General features: G+C 45.5%; 1 protein-coding gene across 3 annotated transcripts in view; it reads right to left on the bottom strand.

The window, feature by feature from the left end:
* The window catches only part of CDK8 (cyclin dependent kinase 8), a 197984-nt gene extending 177964 nt beyond the window's left edge, over window positions 1–20020 (bottom strand). Inside the window, exon 1 of one of the 3 annotated variants that reach the window (XM_073340405.1) lies at window positions 19571–20020. In XM_073340405.1, coding sequence (XP_073196506.1) covers window positions 19571–19698 — 128 coding nt within the window. In that variant the 5' untranslated portion in view covers window positions 19699–20020. The remainder of the gene's footprint in view (window positions 1–19570) is intronic. The other 2 variants (XM_073340395.1, XM_073340415.1) reach the window with 2 other exon arrangements.
* Window positions 20021–20401: the final 381 nt, after the last annotated feature.

The following is a 20401-nucleotide window of genomic DNA, read 5'->3' as shown; positions in this document are numbered from 1 at the left end:
CATTAGGGTTCCAGTAGCCCTGTATAACCTCCAACAAAGCTAACTGCTCAATAAAAGACCTGAAATAGCATATGATGCCTGCCCACAGCATACCCATGAGACCACAGATTGTGGTATCCAATTCAGAACTAGGTCAAATTCTGAGAGAATTCACACCTGACCTCCAGTTGGCAGAGAGTAAATTCCTCAACACCCCACAGCATAGCCTGGATGTTTATGGTGCTAATTGCTTTGCACCAAATAGAAAGAATGCTCTTGGGGGAATTCTGCACAATGCAGAATTTTGCAGAAATTAACGTTCCCCCACAGAAATGGGATGCAGTGCTGCTAGCAACCAGTAGAAGCCACTGGACTCAGCAGAGCCCAGCTTGCACATAGAAGACAATGTTGGGGCGAGGGAGAGGGAGCTAGAGGGTTCCTGGCAGCTGCAGTTCCCAGCATACCCTGAGGGAAGGAGAGGGTGGCGCGCACAAGAAACTCTGTGCAAGTCTGGGTCCAAGCATCAGGCTCTTTCTCCCTCTGGATCCCTGGGCAATAGAGGGGGACAGGTGTCTGGGCAAGGCGGGTGGGGGCTCTGCAGCTGGGCTCTGGAGGGAGGAGGGCGGTTCAGGTGTATTGGCTCAGGGAGCCTTGTAGGTGCTCTGCGTGGGGGAGGGTTTGTGAGTGTCTGGTTACTCCGAGCCAATAAACACGAAGGGGGCAGAGAAACAGCAACTGGGCTGTCATAGGGGTTTCTTTAACTCTACTCCTGGGGAAATGTGTCCCCCCCCCCGTATTGTTACAAACATACTTGCTGACAGGTATTTTGAAACAAATTACCAAAATAATTGAAACTGGCGTGATTATGTAGTGTTATTTTGACAAATAAAACTTGAAGAATTTAATTTTTTGCCACAGAATGCCCCCAGGAGTAAAAGTTAAACAGTCAAGAACCAAGGTTCCAGAAGCCTAGCCATGTCTGAATGGGCTCCTTGCTAGCTCCCAATACCAAGTCTCAAATTCTTCCCACCTTATACTGAGTGCTTTAAAGAAAAGGAGAGATATCAACATGGACCACTGTCTGGTTAAACTTCAGAATCACCTCTCTTCGTTCTGACCTTATCCCTGTAGGTAGTCACTGCCATTAGGATGGGGAAAAACTCCCAGACCATTTTATCTTTCATTATCCAGATCCAATCAGCCCTGCTTGCTCTAGTGGAAAGCTATCCCCCAGTACATCCAAATTGGCTTTCAGATCTGACTATGGCTTCCAATCCTCCCTTCAAAAGAAACCCTAGTGCACTGATGCAAGAACTATCCAACAGTTAATAAATCCATCTGTGACTTGGGGAATTTATCTACGTACAGCTTATGAATTCTGTTTGATATTAGGGAATCTTCTCTGTATCTATATCAAACTGCAGAGAAAGCATAAGAAAGCTTGCTCTAGCAGACAGAGATGCCATGATTCAGAGAAGCCCTGTGTAAGAGGAAGAGAATCCTAGAGACTGACCAAATCCCAAAGGACACTCAGTGGTGAGGACACTGAGGCAGGAAACGATGTACAGGTGTTTTACTTCGATCCATATATTTCTTGTGATAATTAAAGTAATGAGTAATTGTTAAACCTTACAATGCCTATGTGTTATGTGCTTCAACTATCACATGTCCCTGAAGAGGGAAATTGTAAACCAGAGAGTGTCCACAAGGTTGGAGCTCTGAGAAAGGATGTGCTTAACTAGTGGGGTGTTAGCACTGGTCCCAGGGCAGAAGTTCCCACTTCTCCTGAAGGAGTATCAGAAAGTCTGTGACCAGGAAGCATGCCAGAGACAGCAAAGAAAGAGATTGCTGGAGCCTACCCAGGCCAAGGAAAGCTTAAGAGTAGTACATGGGTTCAACATGTGGAAACCCAAACACAGCAGCTTACTGAGTGTTCAGCAGGGGGAACTTTAATAGGGCTGTGACATCACAATTTCTCTACCAGTTAATAAATTAGATCTAGCCATGCCCAAGGAAGCAGCTGACGGCAGAGTGCAAAACACCCATCCCAAGGACACCAACAGGTATGTCAAATTGAAGATGACCAAGTTTGTATTTCATGCAAAGCAGCCTTCTCAGATACCCCAGCCATCCCAGCCAACTGCCACAATCTTGGCAGTATATTAGCAGAGAGTAGATACACCCACCTCTGTATCTAACTCAGTCTTCCAGATAAGCCAGCATAGTAAGGCTTGAGCTCCACTTTTCCATTTTCTTTTGCTAGCACTCCTAACCTACCATCTAATATACCTGTATCTTTTGAGTCAACCCTTGCTGCAAATAGAAATGTGTCCAGGTGGCCCACCACCTGTGAGATGCCAACCTGACCTGCATGCCACTATCCACTCTGACACGGTGTTGAACCTTTAAAGGCTGAGCATGATCACGAGCACCCATGAGCTTCGCCTATCAAAATAATCTGACCTTTATAACAAAAATCAGCAGATTGAAGTCCATGGGATATTGAAAATAACCAGAAAGCTACCCAATATGATACTTTACTCCTAATCTACAACTGGACTAAGGAAAAATGAGAGAGTTACTGTTGGTCCTTCCCATCTTTCACTAGCTTCCTCATATGAAGCTAATATTCCACACGTACCCTTTAGGGCCAAAAGAGGCTCACAGATTCACTATCCTGAAAATCCCTGTACTTTAAAACAAAAATGTTACCTCTAACTGAGATGTAAACCTTCTTAAGGACTTCAAAGTTAGGAATTATTCTATCAAGTCTACCTCTAATATCTTTAGTCCTAGTGAGCACTCTTCTCCACTATACCATGACAAGGGAGAGCAATCCGACAGAAGTACCCATAGTATCTTGAGGTCATTTGTGGAGGAGGCCATTCCCATACTTCTGCTACTGATCCTGAGCCTAAATGGGGGATCATCCAACAACCTCCAACCCTGTTTAGAGGATATCACCCTCCACTGGACACTGCGGCAAATGTGAGCTCTGTGAGGCACCAATTTTTCCCACACTCACACTCCCTTTTCCCCTCCACATTTGTATCTAATATAAGTTCCAACATTTGCTGTCAGTGAAGGCTCTTCATAGTTAAGGCTACATTTAGTCACAGGTATTTTTAGTAAAAGTCATAGACAGGTCACGTGCAGTAAACAAAAATTCATGGCCCGTGTCCTGTCCATGACTTTTACTATATACCCCTATATAAAACTTGGGCGGAGAACTTCAGGTGCTCTGGGGTGGACGGGCGATCCGGGGGCACGGTGGGTGCTGGGGGAGGTGGCCCAGGACCCCTCCTGGTGCTGGGGGGAGGGGGATGGGCTGCCAGGGGCTCCCTACCTGGTTCCGCGTGTCTCTGCAGCTGCTATGTGGCAGATGGAGTAAGGGAGCTCCGTGCACTGCTCCCACCACAAGCGCCAGCTGCGCAGCTCCCATTGGCCAGGAACTGCAGCCAAAGGGAACTGCAGGGGCGGGAAGCAAACTGAGCTCCCTGGCCCCTCTGCCTAGAAGCTACAGAGCCATGCCAGTGGGAGGCGAGGAGCCCCCCCACCCCAAGGTAAGCACCACCCTACACTCCAACCCCCTGCCCCAGCCCTGAGCCCCCTCCCACACACCCAAACTGCTGCTGCTGGCCCAAGGGCTGCCCAGGCCACTGCAGAAGTCACGGAGGTTACAGAAAGTCACGGAAACTGTGACCTCCATGACAGACTCACAGCCCTAATCATAGTTACTAGCTAAGATGAAGTGAGCTGTAGCGCACGAAAGCTTATGCTCAAACTGTTAGTCTCTAAAGTGCTACAAGTACTCCTTTTCTTTTAGCTTTATAAGTGGAACTTATAACCCACTATCAGTACAAAGGATGGACACCAGACAAGCCAAAATCATCTGTTCTAACTATTTCATGTTCATTTTGGTCCCACTTCATTCCCATACACAGTGGAGCCATCAATCTAAGTTCCTCCAAATGGACCCATGCTATATCCCTAAATGTATTGTGGATCTGGCAGACTGATTTGCTATATTTTGATAAGGGAAAGCCTCTCTTCAATTATTTGTTTGACAACATCTGCACACCTCAGATAGGCGACACTCACCTACCTAGATCCAACTTACTCTATGCCCTTCTTATTGCTCTCTGCCCCACCGTCCATCATAGCTTTCTATATATTGCCCTATTAACTCGGTTAGTATTGAGAAGGTACACTATGATTGGATTATGGTTAAGCTTGCCTTGCTGAAAGACGGGGACTGTTAGCTGCAGTGGCACTCACTACACCATGCTCCTCACCCCCAAGCCCCCCCACCCCCAAATACATGGAAAGCAGTCCCAACCGCATTGACCCATGTCCCTACTTCCCCTCTGAGGGGATCTGAAGATGTTTGATCTGCAATATTCAGCTGCTGGAAGTACCCACACTCTGTGGGGTACTAACCATTACACCAGTCCTGTGTCTACGTACAGCCTAGAGGGTGGGGTCAATGCCTGAACTCCACCACGGGGGTGCTTGCTGTGCCGGCCCCCTAATGTCTGGACAGGGCCCTGGAAATCCACTATCCCATCCTAGTTTGGCAGTCCAGCTGCTGGCACCAAGGGGAGCCTGCACTCCAGGTTGCTGCTAGCTCTTGGAGAATCTGGGGAAGGGGAACCCTTCAACACTCAAACCTTGTGTAGGAACTCCTAAGCCCCCTGCCAAAGGGAAACCTGTGATCACCGGAGCTGTGTCACTACTCCTGAAGTTCCCTGAAAAGGGACCTTCTCTGCCGTTTCCCCCACCCACCCATCAATGAGTGGCTGAGTGCAGTCAAGGCTGCCTCCTGGACCCGGCAGGCGGAGAAGGGACCTCCGGTGAGTGTACCTTTTAAAATACTATACATGGTTTAAAAGCAAGCATATGAAAGGATTAATTTGCCCTGGCATTCGCGGCTCTCCTGGATGTACTCCCAAAGCCTTTGCAAAAGGTTTCTGGGGAGGGCAGCCTTATTGCATCCTTCATGGTAGGACACTTTACCACTCCAGGCCAGTAACACATACTTGGGAATCATTGTACAACAAAGCATTGCAGTGTATGTTTGCTGGCGTTCAAACAACATCCGTTCTTTATCTCTCTGTGTTATCCTCAGGAGAGTGAGATATCATTCATGGTCTCCTGGTTCAAATAGGGTGCTTTTCTTCAGGGGACATTCAGAGGAGCCTGTTCCTGGTGAGCTGTTTGCCTGTGGCTAAACAGAAATGTTCCCCGCTGTTAGCCACAGGGAGGGTTGAGAGGGTAGCCACGGGGTGGGGGGAGGCAAAATGCGACCATGTAACAAAAGCACATGTGCTATGTATGTAATGTTAACAGCAAGGTTTACCCTGAAAGACTGTAGCCACTGTTTTATAAAGTGTGTCTTTTTAAATACAGCTGTCCCTTTTTTTTTCCCTCCACCAGCTGCATGTGTTTCAATGATCACAGGATCTTCTCCTTCCCAGAGGCTAGTGAAGATTAGAAAGAAAAAAAAAAAACGCACTCGTGAAGAAATGTTCTCTGAGCTCATGCTGTCCTCCCACACTGACAGAGCACGGACAAATGCGTGACGGCAAATAATGTCAGAGTGCAGGAAAGCACAAAATGACCGGGAGGAGAGGTGGCAGGCTGAGGAGAGTAAGTGGCGGGCTGAAGAGAGGGCTGAAGCTCAAATGTGGCAGCAGCGTGATGAGAGGAAGCAGGATTGAATGCTGAGGCTGCTGGAGGATCAAACCAGTATGCTCCAGTGTATGGTTGAGCTGCAGCAAAGGCAGCTGGAGCACAGACTGCCACTACAGCCCCTGTGTGACCAACCGTCCTCCTCCCCAAGTTCCATAGCCTCCACACCCAGACGCCCAAGAATGCAGTGGGGGGCCACCGGCCAACCAGCCACTCCGCCACAGAGGATTGCCCAAAAAACAGAAGGCTGGCATTCAATAAATTTTAAAGTTGTAAAATTTTAAAGTGCTGTGCTTAAAGTGCTGTGCGGCATTTTCCTTCCCTCCTCCACCACCCCTCCTGGGCTACCTTGGTAGTCATCCCCCTATTTGTGTGATGAATGAATAAAGAATGCATGAATGTGAAGCAACAATGACTTTATTGCCTCTGCAAGCAATGATTAAAGGGAGGAGGGGAAGGTGGTTAGCTTGCAGGGAAGTAGAGTGAACCAAGGGGCGGGGGGTTTCATCAAGGAGAAGCAAACAGAACTTTCACACCGTAGCCTGGCCAGTCATGAAACTGGTTTTCAAAGCTTCTCTGATGCGTACCGCGCCCTCTTGTGCTCTTCTAACCGCCCTGGTGTCTGGCTGCGCGTAACCAGCAGCCAGGCGATTTGCCTCAACCTCCCACCCCGCCATAAACGTCTCCCCCTTACTCTCACAGATATTGTGGAGCACACAGCAAGCAGTAATAACAGTGGGAATATTGGTTTCGCTGAGGTCTAAGCGAGTCAGTAAACTGCGCCAGTGCGCCTTTAAACGTCCAAATGCACATTCTACCACCTTTCTGCACTTGCTCAGCCTGTAGTTGAACAGCTCCTGACTACCGTCCAGGCTGCCTGTGTACGGCTTCATGAGTCATGGCATTAAGGGGTAGGCTGGGTCCCCAAGGATACATATAGGCATTTCAACATCCCCAACAGTTATTTTCTGGTCTGGGAATAAAGTCCCTTCCTGCAGCTTTTGAAACAGACCAGAGTTCCTGAAGATGCGAGCATCATGCACCTTTCCCGGCCATCCCACGTTGATGTTGGTGAAATGTCCCTTGTGATCCACCAGAGCTTGCAGCACTATCGAAAAGTACCCCTTGCGGTTTATGTACTCGCCGGCTTGGTGCTCCAGTGCCAAGATAGTAATATGGGTTCCGTCTATGGCCCCACCACAGTTAGGGAATCCCATTGCAGCAAAGCCATCCACTAGGACCTGCACATTTCCCAGGGTCACTACCCTTGATATCAGCAGATCTTTGATTGCGTGGGCTACTTGCATCACAGCAGCCCCAACAGTAGATATGCCCACTCCAAATTGATTCCCAACTGACCGGTAGCTGTCTGGCGTTGCAAGCTTCCACAGGGCTATCGCCACTCGCTTCTCAACTGTGAGGGCTGCTCTCATCTTGGTATTCATATGCTTCAGGGCAGGGGAAAGCAAGTCACAAAGTTCCATTAAAGTGCCCTTACGCATGCGAAAGTTTCGCAGCCACTGGGAATCGTCCCAGACCTGCAACACTATGCAGTCCCACCAGTCTGTGCGTGTTTCCCGAGCCCAGAATCGGCGTTCTACCGCATGAACCTGCCCCATTAGCACCATTGGCAGGGCCCATGCTTTCAGAGAAATCTGTGTCCATGTCCTGATCACTCACGTGACCGCGCTGACGTTGCCTCCTCGCCCGGTATCGCTCTGCCAGGTTCTGGTGCTGCATATACTGCTGGATAATGCGTGTGGTGTTTAATGTGCTCCTAATTGCCAAAGTGAGCTGAGCGGCCTCCGTGCTTGCCTTGGTATGGCGTCCGCACAGAAAAAAAGGCGCAGAACGATTGTCTGCTGTTGTTCTGACGGAGGGAGGGGCGACTGACAACATGGCTTACAGGGTTGGCTTCAGGGAGCTAAATCAACGAAGGGGGCGGCTTTACATCAAGGAGTATTTCAGGCAGGACTTCACGGAGGGTTCCAATAAGAAATGGTGTACCTAAGTTATTGTTCTTATTGGAACAAGGAGGTTAGTCTGGCCTCTGATTGATACATGGCTAGATTTACCTCGCTGCACCTTCTCTGTGAGTGACTGCAGTGTGACCTAGAGGAATGAGTCCCCTAGACAGGGGAGGGGGAGAAGCAAATGAGTACAACACAAATCTGGTCTATTTCTTGTTTTGATCTACTCCATCTATCTTTTACGTCTTTGGCTGGCAGCAGACGGTGCAGAAGGACTGCATGCCATCCACATCTCATGGCTGCTCGGCAGAAGATGGTGCAATACGACTGCTAGCCATCCTCATCTCTTGCCTGTCCGGCAGAAGATGGTACAGTGCTAGCAGTCGTAATCCGTATCGCCTGCCTGCTCACCATAAGACGGTTCAATAGGACTGACTGCACGACTAAAGAGAATGACCTGGTCAAGTCACTCCAAATTTAGTCCCTGCACCCATGTCTGCCCAGGCGCTCCTGGCCGACGTGGCCAGGAGCACCTCGGACATGACAATAACGGCTACCAGTCGTATTGCACCATCTGCTGCCAGAAGGCAATGGGTTGCTGCTACTGTGTAGCAATGCAGTACCGCGTCTGCCAGCACCCAGGAGACATACGGTGACGTTTACCTGAGCGGGCTCCATGCTTGCCATGGTATGGTGTCTGCACAGGTAACTCAGGAAAAAAGGCACGAATCGATTGTCTGCCCTTGCTTTCACGGAGGCCTGACGATATGTACCCAGAACCACCCGCAACCATGTTTTAGCCCCATCTGGCATTGGGATCTCAACCCAGAATTCTAATGGGCAGCGGAGACTGCGGGAACTGTGGGATAGCTATCCACAGTGCAACGCTTCGGAAGTCGACGCTTGCCTCGGTACTGTGGAAGCACTCCGCAGAGTTAATGCACTGAATGCACTTGGAGCATCTTCTGGGGGACACACACACTCGAATATATAAAACCGATGTCTAAAACATCGACGTCTATAAATTCGACCTAATTCCGTAGTGTAGACATACCTTAAGAAAGAATTGGGAAGAACACAAGAGGAAACCACTTTTTAATTTCAGTTGCCTTAGTATGGTTATGATAAAGGATCATTGTCAAGTGTATGATTTACAACTCTTAATCTGTGTTACGCTATCCCTAATTCTGACTCCATGAAATACTGATTAAAAAAAAAAGTTGTTAAATTTTCTACTGGCATAAGCCAAATTTTAATAGAAAGATGGTCTCATGACACCTGCCTTCTCGTTTGCACTAATGCTACTGTGTAAGCTACTACAGCAATTGCTTACATGGAAGGAAATTTAGTGTACTTTACGCCTCTTAATAAAATTAAGCAGCTAGCAACAAAAGCAGCTACTACCACATGACTAGCCAACTGTGCAGACCACCAGCAAGTGGCAGGGGGGGGAAGGGAGGTTGGCAGGGCTGGCAGATGCTCCCCACCCAGCTCCATGTGTCTCTGCAGCAACTAGGTGACAGAGGAGCCAGGGGGTTCCTCATGCTGCTCCCACCACATGGACAGGTCACTGGCAGTAAAAAAAATTCACAGGCCCATGACCTATTCATGACTTTTACTAAAAATACCCCTGACTAAAACCGGGGGGAAGGGAACTCAGGGGGTGCCGCAGGTGCTGGGGAGGGGGAAGCGGGCGCTCGGGGGGCGAGTCGCAGCATGGGGGGACTGCTGCAGGTGCCAGGGAGGGGGGCAGACTCCTTACCCAGCTCCTGGTAAGTGGCTGCCTCAGCTCCCCAGCTCCATGTGCTGCCTCAGCTGCACCCCAAGCCTCAGTTCTGCAGCTCCCATTGGCTGGGAACTTTGGCCATGTTGTCCTCTGAAAGAATTTTCTTTGAAATAACTGCACCAAAGATTTGTGCATCCCCTCTGTCAAATAGCTTGTTGAATAACTGATGTCTAGAGACTACAGAATACATGAGAACCTTCTCTATGCTATTATGTTTCTTTCCTAGGAATGATTTCTCCAGTGAGGAGGGACGGTCTTCTGCTTAAGACATTAGGACTCAGGATACACAAATTCAATTCCCAGCTCTGTCAGAGACTTTGCTTGACCCTGCACATGTCACAACCCTCTGCACTTCAGTTCTCTCTCTGTAAAATGGGTATAATACCCCTAAGTGAAGGATAAAATTCATTAAATGTTTTAAGCGTTCAAGTACTATGACAATCAGATGAAGCCTTATAAAGTATCTGACAGCTATTGAGAACATCAAAGTAAATTTTTAACTATTTAAGACCATTTTGTCCAACTAACATTAGCACTTTTTTTTTCCCAAAAGGAGGAAACTGCTGCTAAAAAAAATATTGCCAGCAATGGTTCATTTTCCTATTGTGCACTTGGCTCACATACAACCTTCCAAGAAAGCTACAAAAAACTGGTGCTAGTCAGACATTGCTAGAGTGCAAGATTATATGACTTAACGTGGTCTGGAAGTTTCTTTGCCTGGGGTTTGTACAAGTGAAGTCTCATCTTCTCCTATGCACAGAACTTAGAAGTTATACTTTGTATTGCTAATGTAATATCACCCACCTGAGTGCTGGCACATTAGCCTAATTCATATTTAGGCTTAGATGGTTTTCAAACGAGTTATTGACTCTCCAATATTTGCACTAGACAAGCTACTTGATACTCATGATCCTGCTTTCCAGTGCTCACCACAGTCTAATTTAGCGCTCTGATTCTGGAGCCAAGAATTTGGATGCTAACTTTGTTTTCCAAAGTACCATAAATATGTACTGCACTTTTGATTATACCAAATAGAAGGATTAGGGATGGCAAGACCTGAGCCTGCTAGAGTTGCAGCTAGTCTCTTACCTCATTTTTTAAGACATCTGGTCTTTCCAGAAGATCTTCTCTACCTGGACAATTATCTATCTTTACATTTTATACTGCCACTCACTGCAGTAGCTAAGCAACTTCCACGTAAAATCAATAGCAACAGTCAAGGTCCCAATAGATTTCCTGGAGTCTTTATCATTTTACCCTTAAAAGGGAGAAGTATCTGTTTGGGGCAGGGCTGGTTTTTAACTTTTTAGCTGGGGGCGGGAGGGGTGAAGGTTGGTAGGGATTTTTTGGGTAGAATGGAGCGTCAGTGTTGAGTGTCATTCTTATTGTAGAAAGCCCTTTTCAAAGAGATTTTGAAATATTTCCTGAAGATTCTCAGACACTGGATTCACCTAAACTGCTGTGGAAGTTTCTTCCATAGCCACAGTTCCCTCACCTGAGAAAGTTTTATCCCCAGCTCTCAGGAGTTTTGTCCTGGTCTTTATAATTTGCATTATCCTAGAGGAGCACAGCTGTTGCAGAGGTTCATAAATCAAAATTCCATCCTTGATGTAGCTGGGGCTTGATCCATTAGTTGCTCTGACAACTAGAACCAAAGCCTTAAACTAGTAACAAAAGTTGACTGGGAGCCAGTAGAGGAATTTGAGCACAGGCCTCATATGCTCTCAGCAGCATAATCCATGTAGAAGGTGGGCATTTGCATCCTGTATCAGCTGAAGGCTGTGCTTCGTCCTTACTTATTTAGCTTCAGATACAGTAAATTTCCATAGGTGATGAATACTGAGGCTCGCTCCTCACTGGGAGGAAGGAGCGAGGTTTCCAAGCAACCTGGTTATAGAAAAAGGCTTTTTTTATTTATTTTTTTTAATAGATATTGATGCTACCTGGTCACTCACACTTAGTGAGGAGTGTCAAACAGGATCTCAAGGCTTCACACCACTTTGACAATTGGGAGCTGTATGCCTTCAGTGGAAGTTGGAGACATCTTAGCTAGTTCGACAAAGCATTTCCTCTTTCTAATCAGCATCACTTCAGTCTTGCCCAAATTCGGCTTGATTTCTTGTAAGCATTCTGACATTTTAATAGTGGCTGTGGTTGCATCAGTGGAGAATCATCAGCATACTGTTGGCAGCAGAACTCGTGGAGTCTCACTATCTTTTGCAGTGGTCTCATATAGATATTGAAGAGAAATAGGGATAGTATGGATCCCTACAGGATCTCCAGATGAGAGCCTTCAGAAAGGAGCTATTACACATCACTACTTTGAGTTCTGCTGGAAATAGCCAATTGCATCCACTGTAGTACTGGGCCATCTACTCCTGCTAAATCATATAGGTGGGTTAACAGCATCTCATGGTCCACTGTGCCAAAAGCTGCAGAGAAGTTTAAGCAATACAAGAATGGAGATCCTGCAAGCGTCCATGGTCATAAAGAGATCTTTTTCATGCCAATAGACCTGTCTCTGTGTTGTGCCCTGCCCCAAATGTGAGGCATCCAGGATGTCAGTTAATGTCACAACACATGCTGGAGTTTGGTGGTCGCTACCTTCTCTGCTGCTAAGCTGTAGAAGCACTAAACTGCTTAACCACAGTTACAGTTGTGCACTTTGGCCTTGACAAATCTCCACATCATTGTGCCCCACAAAGCTGTTTTATGTACAATCAGGATGATGATTAAAAAAATCTAATGAAACAAAAGCCAACGTTCAATGACTGCATCAGTTACAATATTCCCACCATCAGATCAACAAAACCCTGAATTATTAAATAAAAGTTTAGAGAGCAACCTTTAGCAGATTTTGAAGTATAAAGGTCAAGAATACACCAAACCCCTGTTAATGAAACAGAATGCTCATCTATCACTTGACCTAGAATACCAGGCAGCAACAAGGGGATTGCTGACTTCCTTCTAGCAAACTTTGTCCATTATTTCCCACAGGAGAATCTGGTCACTGTGGTCCATGCATCTGTCATTTCCAGACTGGATTACTCAACTTAATGCATCTGAAACAAAGAAGAAATGGGTACTTGAGGCGCTTGTTGAACACATCGTCCCTGTATTCCTCTCTCTATGCTGGCTTCCATTACCAGATGGAGACCTTGATCATGAACTTCAAACCAGGAACAAGCTGCATCAACAGTCTCTCCACCTATACATGAGGCACTCATAAGGGAATGACAGGGTCATGTTTGTGTGTCCCCTGTCCCTTAAGGGCTGAAGGTCGTCTGAGGAGGTCAAAGGGAACAGTCCCAAAGAGTGGGGTGTGATTGCAGCAGCAGAGTTTGGGGTGTTGCAAAAGGACTCAACAGCAACAGGGACTGAAAAAGCTGTGTTTCTTCAATACCCAGTTTTATTAAACTCTAGGTTTTTTAAAAAAAAAAACTCCCTAGTCCAGAAGTAACATTCAAATGTACAGCTGTACTCCTCTGGGACAACACACCAAAAAGGCCAAAATGAACCACATGAGGGACAAAGATACAAATTCTTGGTAAGGAAGCTAGGCTGTAGGCAAGTTTCTAGAGAAGATCAGACTAATCCAGAGTGAGTACCTTTCGACCCTCCTTGAGAAAACTCTAAACAGAATAAATGGGGTGAGAGAATGTGAGGAAGAAGAAATATGTATATCATGAGTACAGCCTCTTACTGGAGAGCAGACAGCTCCATGAAATGTACTAGGATCCTCATTATGCAAAGCTAGTTTAACTGGGAAGTGTTTAGCTATTATGGTAACGGAAATTACAGAAAAACCCAGGACAAATATTCTAATTTTAATTAGAAGCCATGTACATTTTACGTATACAGCAAGCAAAGCAAGTGGAATTTGTAAATTCTATACTCTAGTTCACAGAAGTTAAATGCTGCAGGTTTACCTGCTGACTTTGTAACTTCCATGCATTGCTTGCAATTTGTAATTTGCAGAGTCTCAGCTGCTCCAGTTCAGCAATTTCAGATGCTGTATGTGATGCACTTAACTGAAATTTCAACCTCTTCTCTAGCATTTTGTCTAAGAATACTTGTTCATTGTCATTAACAATTATACTTCAAAATAAATCTTCACCTTCCCGGTACAGCTGAAAGACGAAGCTAAACCAATTCAGACTGGAAATAAGGAGCAAATTTGTGTCAGTGAGGGCAAGTAACCTTCTCTACACCATTCGTTTTTATCATGTCCCCTCATTCATCACTTTTCTAAGGTAAACAAATCTCAATCTTTTCACTCTTTTATACAAGAATTTTTTCCATGCCTTCCATCGTTTAGTTGGATGGATCCCCCTCTTAGGCTGGGGGGGGGATCCTTTAGCAGTGGGCGGGCTTCGCCAATAGGATCATTTAGTTGGGGATTGGTACTGCTTTGAGCAGGGGGTTGGACTAGATAACCTCCTAAGGTCCCTTCCAACCCTGATATTCTATGATTCCTGCTCTTCTCTGCACTCACTCTAGTTCCCCAATATCCTTTTTGAGATGGGATTGCTACTACTGCACACAGTATTACAAATGGAGGCCAAACCATTGATTTATACAAAGAATAAGAAAGCCTTCATATTATTCACCATCTCATTCCTTATGCAATTCCTACAGACCTTCATGAAGAAGTTTTGTATTGGATTTGATTGGGTGACAGGAAACAACTGGTAATATTTTCAAAGTTTGATATACCCAGATGAGATACTCTCTCTTCAACTTTAGTTAACACTCCTAAGATAAACGACACCTAATACACATTGGAAGTTACACCTGCTGAAACGTTATTACAAAACAACAACAAAAATTTTGCTATGCTGCCTCCATTGAGGAAAAGAAAAAAGAAAAAAAAAAAGTGGCACTGCAAGTCTGAATTAGAACAATGATGAAGAAAATGTTAGCTAGCTTAACTCCACTCACCACATATATATCTCTTCCCCAAAAAGAGAGGAATAAAGAAAACAGTTAATAAAAACACCAGATTTTGCTATATTTCAAGATTGCCCTCAATGGATTTCATTGTTGTTACACTTAAATAGGTAATTACTACTTGTCACCTACTGGCTATACTTCATAATTTTCTATTCTTACCCTAATCCAACAAATTTTCTCTTTGTAAATTGACTATTTAGAAACATTTTCATTAAGTGCTACATAAATATAATTGTGCCTTGCCACACAGAATAGGCTTTCAGAAATTGTCAGGGTCCTGAGAGAGACATACATAAACCTGAGAAAAAGGAGGGGGAGAACTGAGTTTAATTCAAGCAGGCAGAATTCCAGCAGCAGAGTTTATTGCTCTAAATGCAGAATGTATGATTTTTCTGCCTTGTAGGCATATGAGTTCATTTGGGGCAAGTAGCTCATGACCCTCAGAGTCTGAGTGGCTGAACTGTAGGAGCTAAGGGGAGATACAGAGATGAGACTTTCAATGAAACAGTAGAGAGGTCCCACTCTCAATCTGACAGCGTCTGTTGTTAAGGAGGATGAAAGCCTCAAGGAAGGAGAATATCTTGAAACCCTCCATCCAGATGATGTCACGGTATCCTCTCACACTGAGGATACCTCTCCGAGGGAGGGAACCCCAGTTATTAGGAATAGACAGGCACTAGTAATGGGGGATTTGATCATCAGAAATATAGATAGTTGGGTTTGTGATGACCAGGAGAACTGCATGGTGAATTGCCTACCAGGTGCAAAGGTTGTGGACCTCCTGAAACATCTAGACAGATATGCAGTGCTGGGGAGGATTGGTGGTCATGGTAAACATAGGTTACAGTGACATGGAGAAAGACAGAAGAGAAGTCCCGGAGATCAAAGTCAGGCTGTTAGGAAAGGGCTTAAGGTGCAGGACCTCCATGGTAGCATTCTCTGAAATGCTTCCAGTTACACGCACAGGGCCACATACCCTACAGTTCTGCCCGTCTCTAAATGTGTGGAAGAGATGATGGTCTTTGGAGGAGGGATTTAGGTTTATTAGGAACTGGGGACACTTTTGGAAAAGGAGGAGCCTGCATAGCTTCCTAACAAACCAAGAAATCATGGCCTAATAGCTATAATCAATGCTCTATGTACTTCATACCAGATTATACCTAATTTATGCAGTTTAAAATGTTGGTGCCTTGAAGTTTGCTCCCCAATTTAGCAATCAAATGCCCCCAGGCCTCCCATTCCAATACGTGTAATTTAAACAGTTACAAATGAACATGCTATTTTGATATTTCTTTTAATGTCTGAGCAGAGAAACAATTCATGTTTACATTTGAATTGCCATCATTGGATTTCATAGTTAACAAAAACATAATTGGGACAGTTCACACTTGCCTTGCAACTGTTTGTAGTTCTTCCAAAATTCAGGGAGACAACTCTGTTTTGGTTTATATTCAGAAGATGCCTTGCAGCCATGAAGGCTGCAAACTTATTTTTTAAATATGAAAATTTAAGTTCTGAGTACAATTTTGCAGCAGGCAATGAATTCCACGGCATATTTGTAAAATACCTGGAACTTTGGCTGTACCACCATAGACTGTTATTGGGATGATCTCAAACTAGTCAGGTTCAGGTTGTGTCAGTACTTATGTAAGAAACCTTCATGAAATTAGATGCTGGTGATTCAGTAAATGATAATCTCTTGACTGACTCAGTCCTGAACAAAAGTCCTCACATATTGTGCCAGAGGGCACAGCACAGCTAGAGTAGCTGTCTGTGGGATGTGGCATAAAACCTAACATGACCTCATCAAGTTACTAGAGAGCCCATGACACTTTTCAGAGAGTACAGAAGTTCAGCATTTGGTTAGGACACCAAGATTATTACATTCTGCCTACTTAAAAATATTCCCTTGATCCAGAACCTAGATCCAACTAGATTTTTATTTTATAATTCCTTTCCTATGGTTGTGATATAATGCTGCTTAAACTGGTATATTTTCACCTCAGAGGTGACTGTGAAAGCCATCAGTGAGAATGACTGGTGAAACAACTGTCATAGCATTTTAGAAGAAAGGTGCCCTAAATATAACAGATCATTTTTGCTACTACTAGACTGATGTCAAAAAATGCAGCCACAGCCTTCAAATGTATAGTAGCATATGTTGGTTTATTAAAATTAGTTCTGTTGAATGTGTTCATGCTGTTTTTATAACGTAATTACTCATGAAAATACTGGGCATCCACATGCAGGGAATTTAAACACACACACACATATATATATATATATATATATATATATATATAAAAAAATCAGTTCCCAAAGATTTAGTTCTCTTAGTTTCATAAAATGCCCAGAATACTGAGATTCTTACAATTGCACATTTATGCCTGTAAAACAATGTTCCTTTTATTAAGTTAATACAACAAAAAAGTCATGTTTCATATTTAAATTAATCCCTGCCTCTCCCAAATCCCAGCAAAAGAGTTAGATTTTTTTTAAGCACACATTCAAGAAGAACACTGATTACATATTGGTTTGAATATTTATAATTTACCATGTGATAGGCAACTAAAGCAAATCAATGAGCTACTTCAAAGGCTTTTTTTTTTTTTTTTTTTTTTTTTTGGAGCGAGAAGGGAGGAAAAAGGAAAAAAGGCAGCAATAGACCAAGCTAGAAAAATGTATAAAGCAATACATCAAATATCTTGATATTTTTCTTCTGAGGACTGGGAATTTCAAAGTGTATACAAGTATAAACAGTCATGAATAAAATCCTGTTTTAAAGACCATGTTTGCATAAAATTAGCTAGACTTTTTTTTTTAAAATGCACATTTATTCTGAGTCATATGTCAGGAAAAATGTAATTAGACAAACGATAATGCAGCCAGCAGTAACTCCAGACAGTAATCTCTTAAATGTCACTGACTGATGATTCTGCTGAAAAAACTACTTTTAAAACATGTATCACAAGTAGTATCAAATTTTAAATTTCCTATCACTGCAGAGGTCCAATATGCTTAAAGACTACAAAAAAAAATTCCAAAGTAGACACAGAAGCTAGTTACAATTACCCTTCAACACCTGAGGCTCTGTGCTTGAGGCTACAGACTGGCATTCCTTTTGAAAAAATCAATGAAAAAAACCACACATCAACTTCAGAAATGTTTGCTAAACAGTACATATCCAAAACAGGGGAACAGCGCTTCACTAAAACTTTGTTAAATAATTTTCACCTATATTTCCACTACAACTGTCAAGATTTTGCATTGTTTCCAAAACAGATACCGTAATGATTATGCCAAGGTCATTATAAGCATGCTTAAAATTCTCTTTAAAATTTAAATATTAAAGTGTGAAAAGTTTCCCTTACGTAAAAGTTCTCTGTGTAATAATGACATTAGCGTTCAGATAAGGATACAAGTATATAAAACCAAGCCTAATAAATTTTCACCCATAACTGGCAAGCAAGTGTTTTTATAAGTCAGTTTATTGAATATAAAAACATTGCCACTTTAAATGGTTAAAATGCACCATCATAACATTCATGGGAAAATTACCAGTGACAGACTAATAAAGTTATCCCAAGGGGGTAGAGGGAGGGAAAGAGAAAATCGGAGACGAGAATTAAGATAAAGGGAACAACCCAAACATTGCTAAAATTAAGGGGAACAGTGAGAATACTGAGCTCTGCATTTCCTATATCTCCTGCTCCCCACTTCCTACTGCTGTGCTATTGAAAAAGTGATGCTTTGCTATGGATTAATAAAACTAAATGACAGTTTGCCATATGTATTCTTTCAACAATTTTTACAGATCACTCCATTTTCCTGTACCTCCATCTCCCAAAAACTGTACTATGAATCGGCCATAAAAATAGATCATCTTCAAAAATGCTTTAAAACCCTTCAAGGACTAAGATTTCAATCATAGGAGCAACCAGCAAGAACACTCAAAATGGTGACTAGCAATAATAAATCAGACACAAACCCACCATGAAAATTAAATCCAATCTCGCAAAAGAGATGGTGGCAGACAGGCTTTTCTAACATACAGCCATTTACCCAGAAGTAAAAACCTGAAAGTTATATGGATTATTTTTCAACCAAAGAAAATTTTCCACTCAAATGCTGCCAGTACTAATATGAGACACCAGCATTAAGGTTTGGAGAAAGTGTATTTTCATCTGTGACTGTTCCTAACAATGACAGGTGGAGACAAACAGAGTAAAGAACAAGGAGATAGTTACGGCTAAAGGAAAGAGATACAGCCACAGAGCCAGGGGAAACAATATTAAGGGTGCAAGGCAGAGATAGGGCACACAAACAGAGGGCCATTGGGATCTGGCAGTCATGGGGGTGGGAGAAAATATGAGGGGGATAGTAAAGCAGCAATGGATAGAGGCAGTGGAGGAAAGGGTATAGAGGAGCAAGATGTGATGGGGGTATGCAAGGGCACAGCTCAGGGAGCTGGACTGGGATCCAATGAACTGGGGGCAGAAAGGCAACGTGGGACTGGGACAGGACACAGACACATTGGGGGGGGCGGCAGCAATGAAACAGGGCACAGACATAGCCAGGAGGAGGTGATGGGTGGGGGGAAAATGAGGTAGCCAGTACAGGGACAGGGCACAGACACTGGGGACGTGACAGGGGACAATGAGGCAGGAGTGACAGAGGCAGGATACAGACACATAAGAGGACAAGGGGGCCAATGAGGCAGGAAGAACGGGGGCAGGCTGCAGGCACACGGGAAGTGGCTGGGAATAACACAGCAGCAGCAGCAGCAGCAGCGATGGGGCAGAGCGCACATGCAGGGTGGTGGGGATAATACGGCAGCAGAGACGGGGCAGGGCACAGACACAGGGGAGGTGGCAGCGGGGGGATAAGCTGGCAGCAGGGACGGGACAGGGCACAGATAATGTGGCGGGGGTCAATGAGGCAGCAGGAACGGGGCAGGACGCAGACGGGGAGGTAATGCGGCAGCACGAACGGGGCAGGGCGGGGGTAACACGGCAGCAGGGACTGGACAGGGCGCAGACACAGGGCAAAAGGCCGGGAGTTAATGAGGCAGCAGGTTCCGGGGAAGGAAGGCAGGCCAGCAAGAGGCGGGCGAGGGGTGGCACGCACGGCCCGGGGATGACACGAACCAGGGGGCCGGGGCAGACCCACGGGGAGCCCCCTCCTCACTCACCCGTCTTTCCGCTTGGCTTTGTAGACGTGCCCGTAGGTGCCTCTCCCCACCTTGCAGCCCTCGTACTCGAACAGGTCCTCCACCCGCTCCCGCTCCCCGGTCAGCTTCACCTTGAAGTCATAGTCCATCTTCAGCGCCCGCCGCCGGGACCCGCCGCCTCCGGCCGCCTCACAGCCCGCCGCGCCGCCGGACACCGCAGGGACCAGGGAGGAGGAGGCCCCGCGCCAGCGATACGGACCATCCAGGGGGAAGCCGGCGGGCGTGAGGGCTGCTCCCTCCCCTCTCTCGCCCCGTCTCCTGCCGCTCCCTCCCCGCCTCAGCCAGGCAACGGCACAACAGCCGGTATTTTCACCCGGAATACGGCAGCCCCGCTTCACCGCACTGTTGAAAAAGCGTCGCAAGCCGCTCTCACAGCGACACCTCCCCAGCAGCAGCGACTAACGCACCACGTGGAATCTAGCCGGCTGAGAGCGCCCACTCCAGCTCCGGGGCCGGCATGCATTGCGCCAGCGGGTGGCGGAGGAGGGGGGTTTGCATGCTGGGAGTTGTAGTACAGACTGGGTTAAAGGCCCCTCTTTGCATGCTGGGCGTTGTAGTCTGGGGTGAGCTAATGTTAGAGCGTTGCAGGCTGGGATTTGTAGTCTGGGGGGTGTATTATACCAGGCGATGTAATTGAAGTGGGGAAGAGCGAGGGCAGAGCAATGTGTAGTGCTGGGGGTTTATTTTGGAGAATGGTCACAGTGGAGTGCTGCCTGCTAGGGCTGTAGTTTGGAAGAGCACTGGTGAGGCCACAGCTGGAGTATTGTGTCCAGTTTTGGGCCCCCCACTACA

This window comes from Lepidochelys kempii, chromosome 1 (assembly GCF_965140265.1).
Source record: "Lepidochelys kempii isolate rLepKem1 chromosome 1, rLepKem1.hap2, whole genome shotgun sequence".
Taxonomy (NCBI): domain Eukaryota; kingdom Metazoa; phylum Chordata; order Testudines; family Cheloniidae; genus Lepidochelys; species Lepidochelys kempii.
The sequence above is the reverse complement of the archived record's forward strand: the minus strand, read 5'-3'. Positions and strand labels throughout refer to the sequence as shown.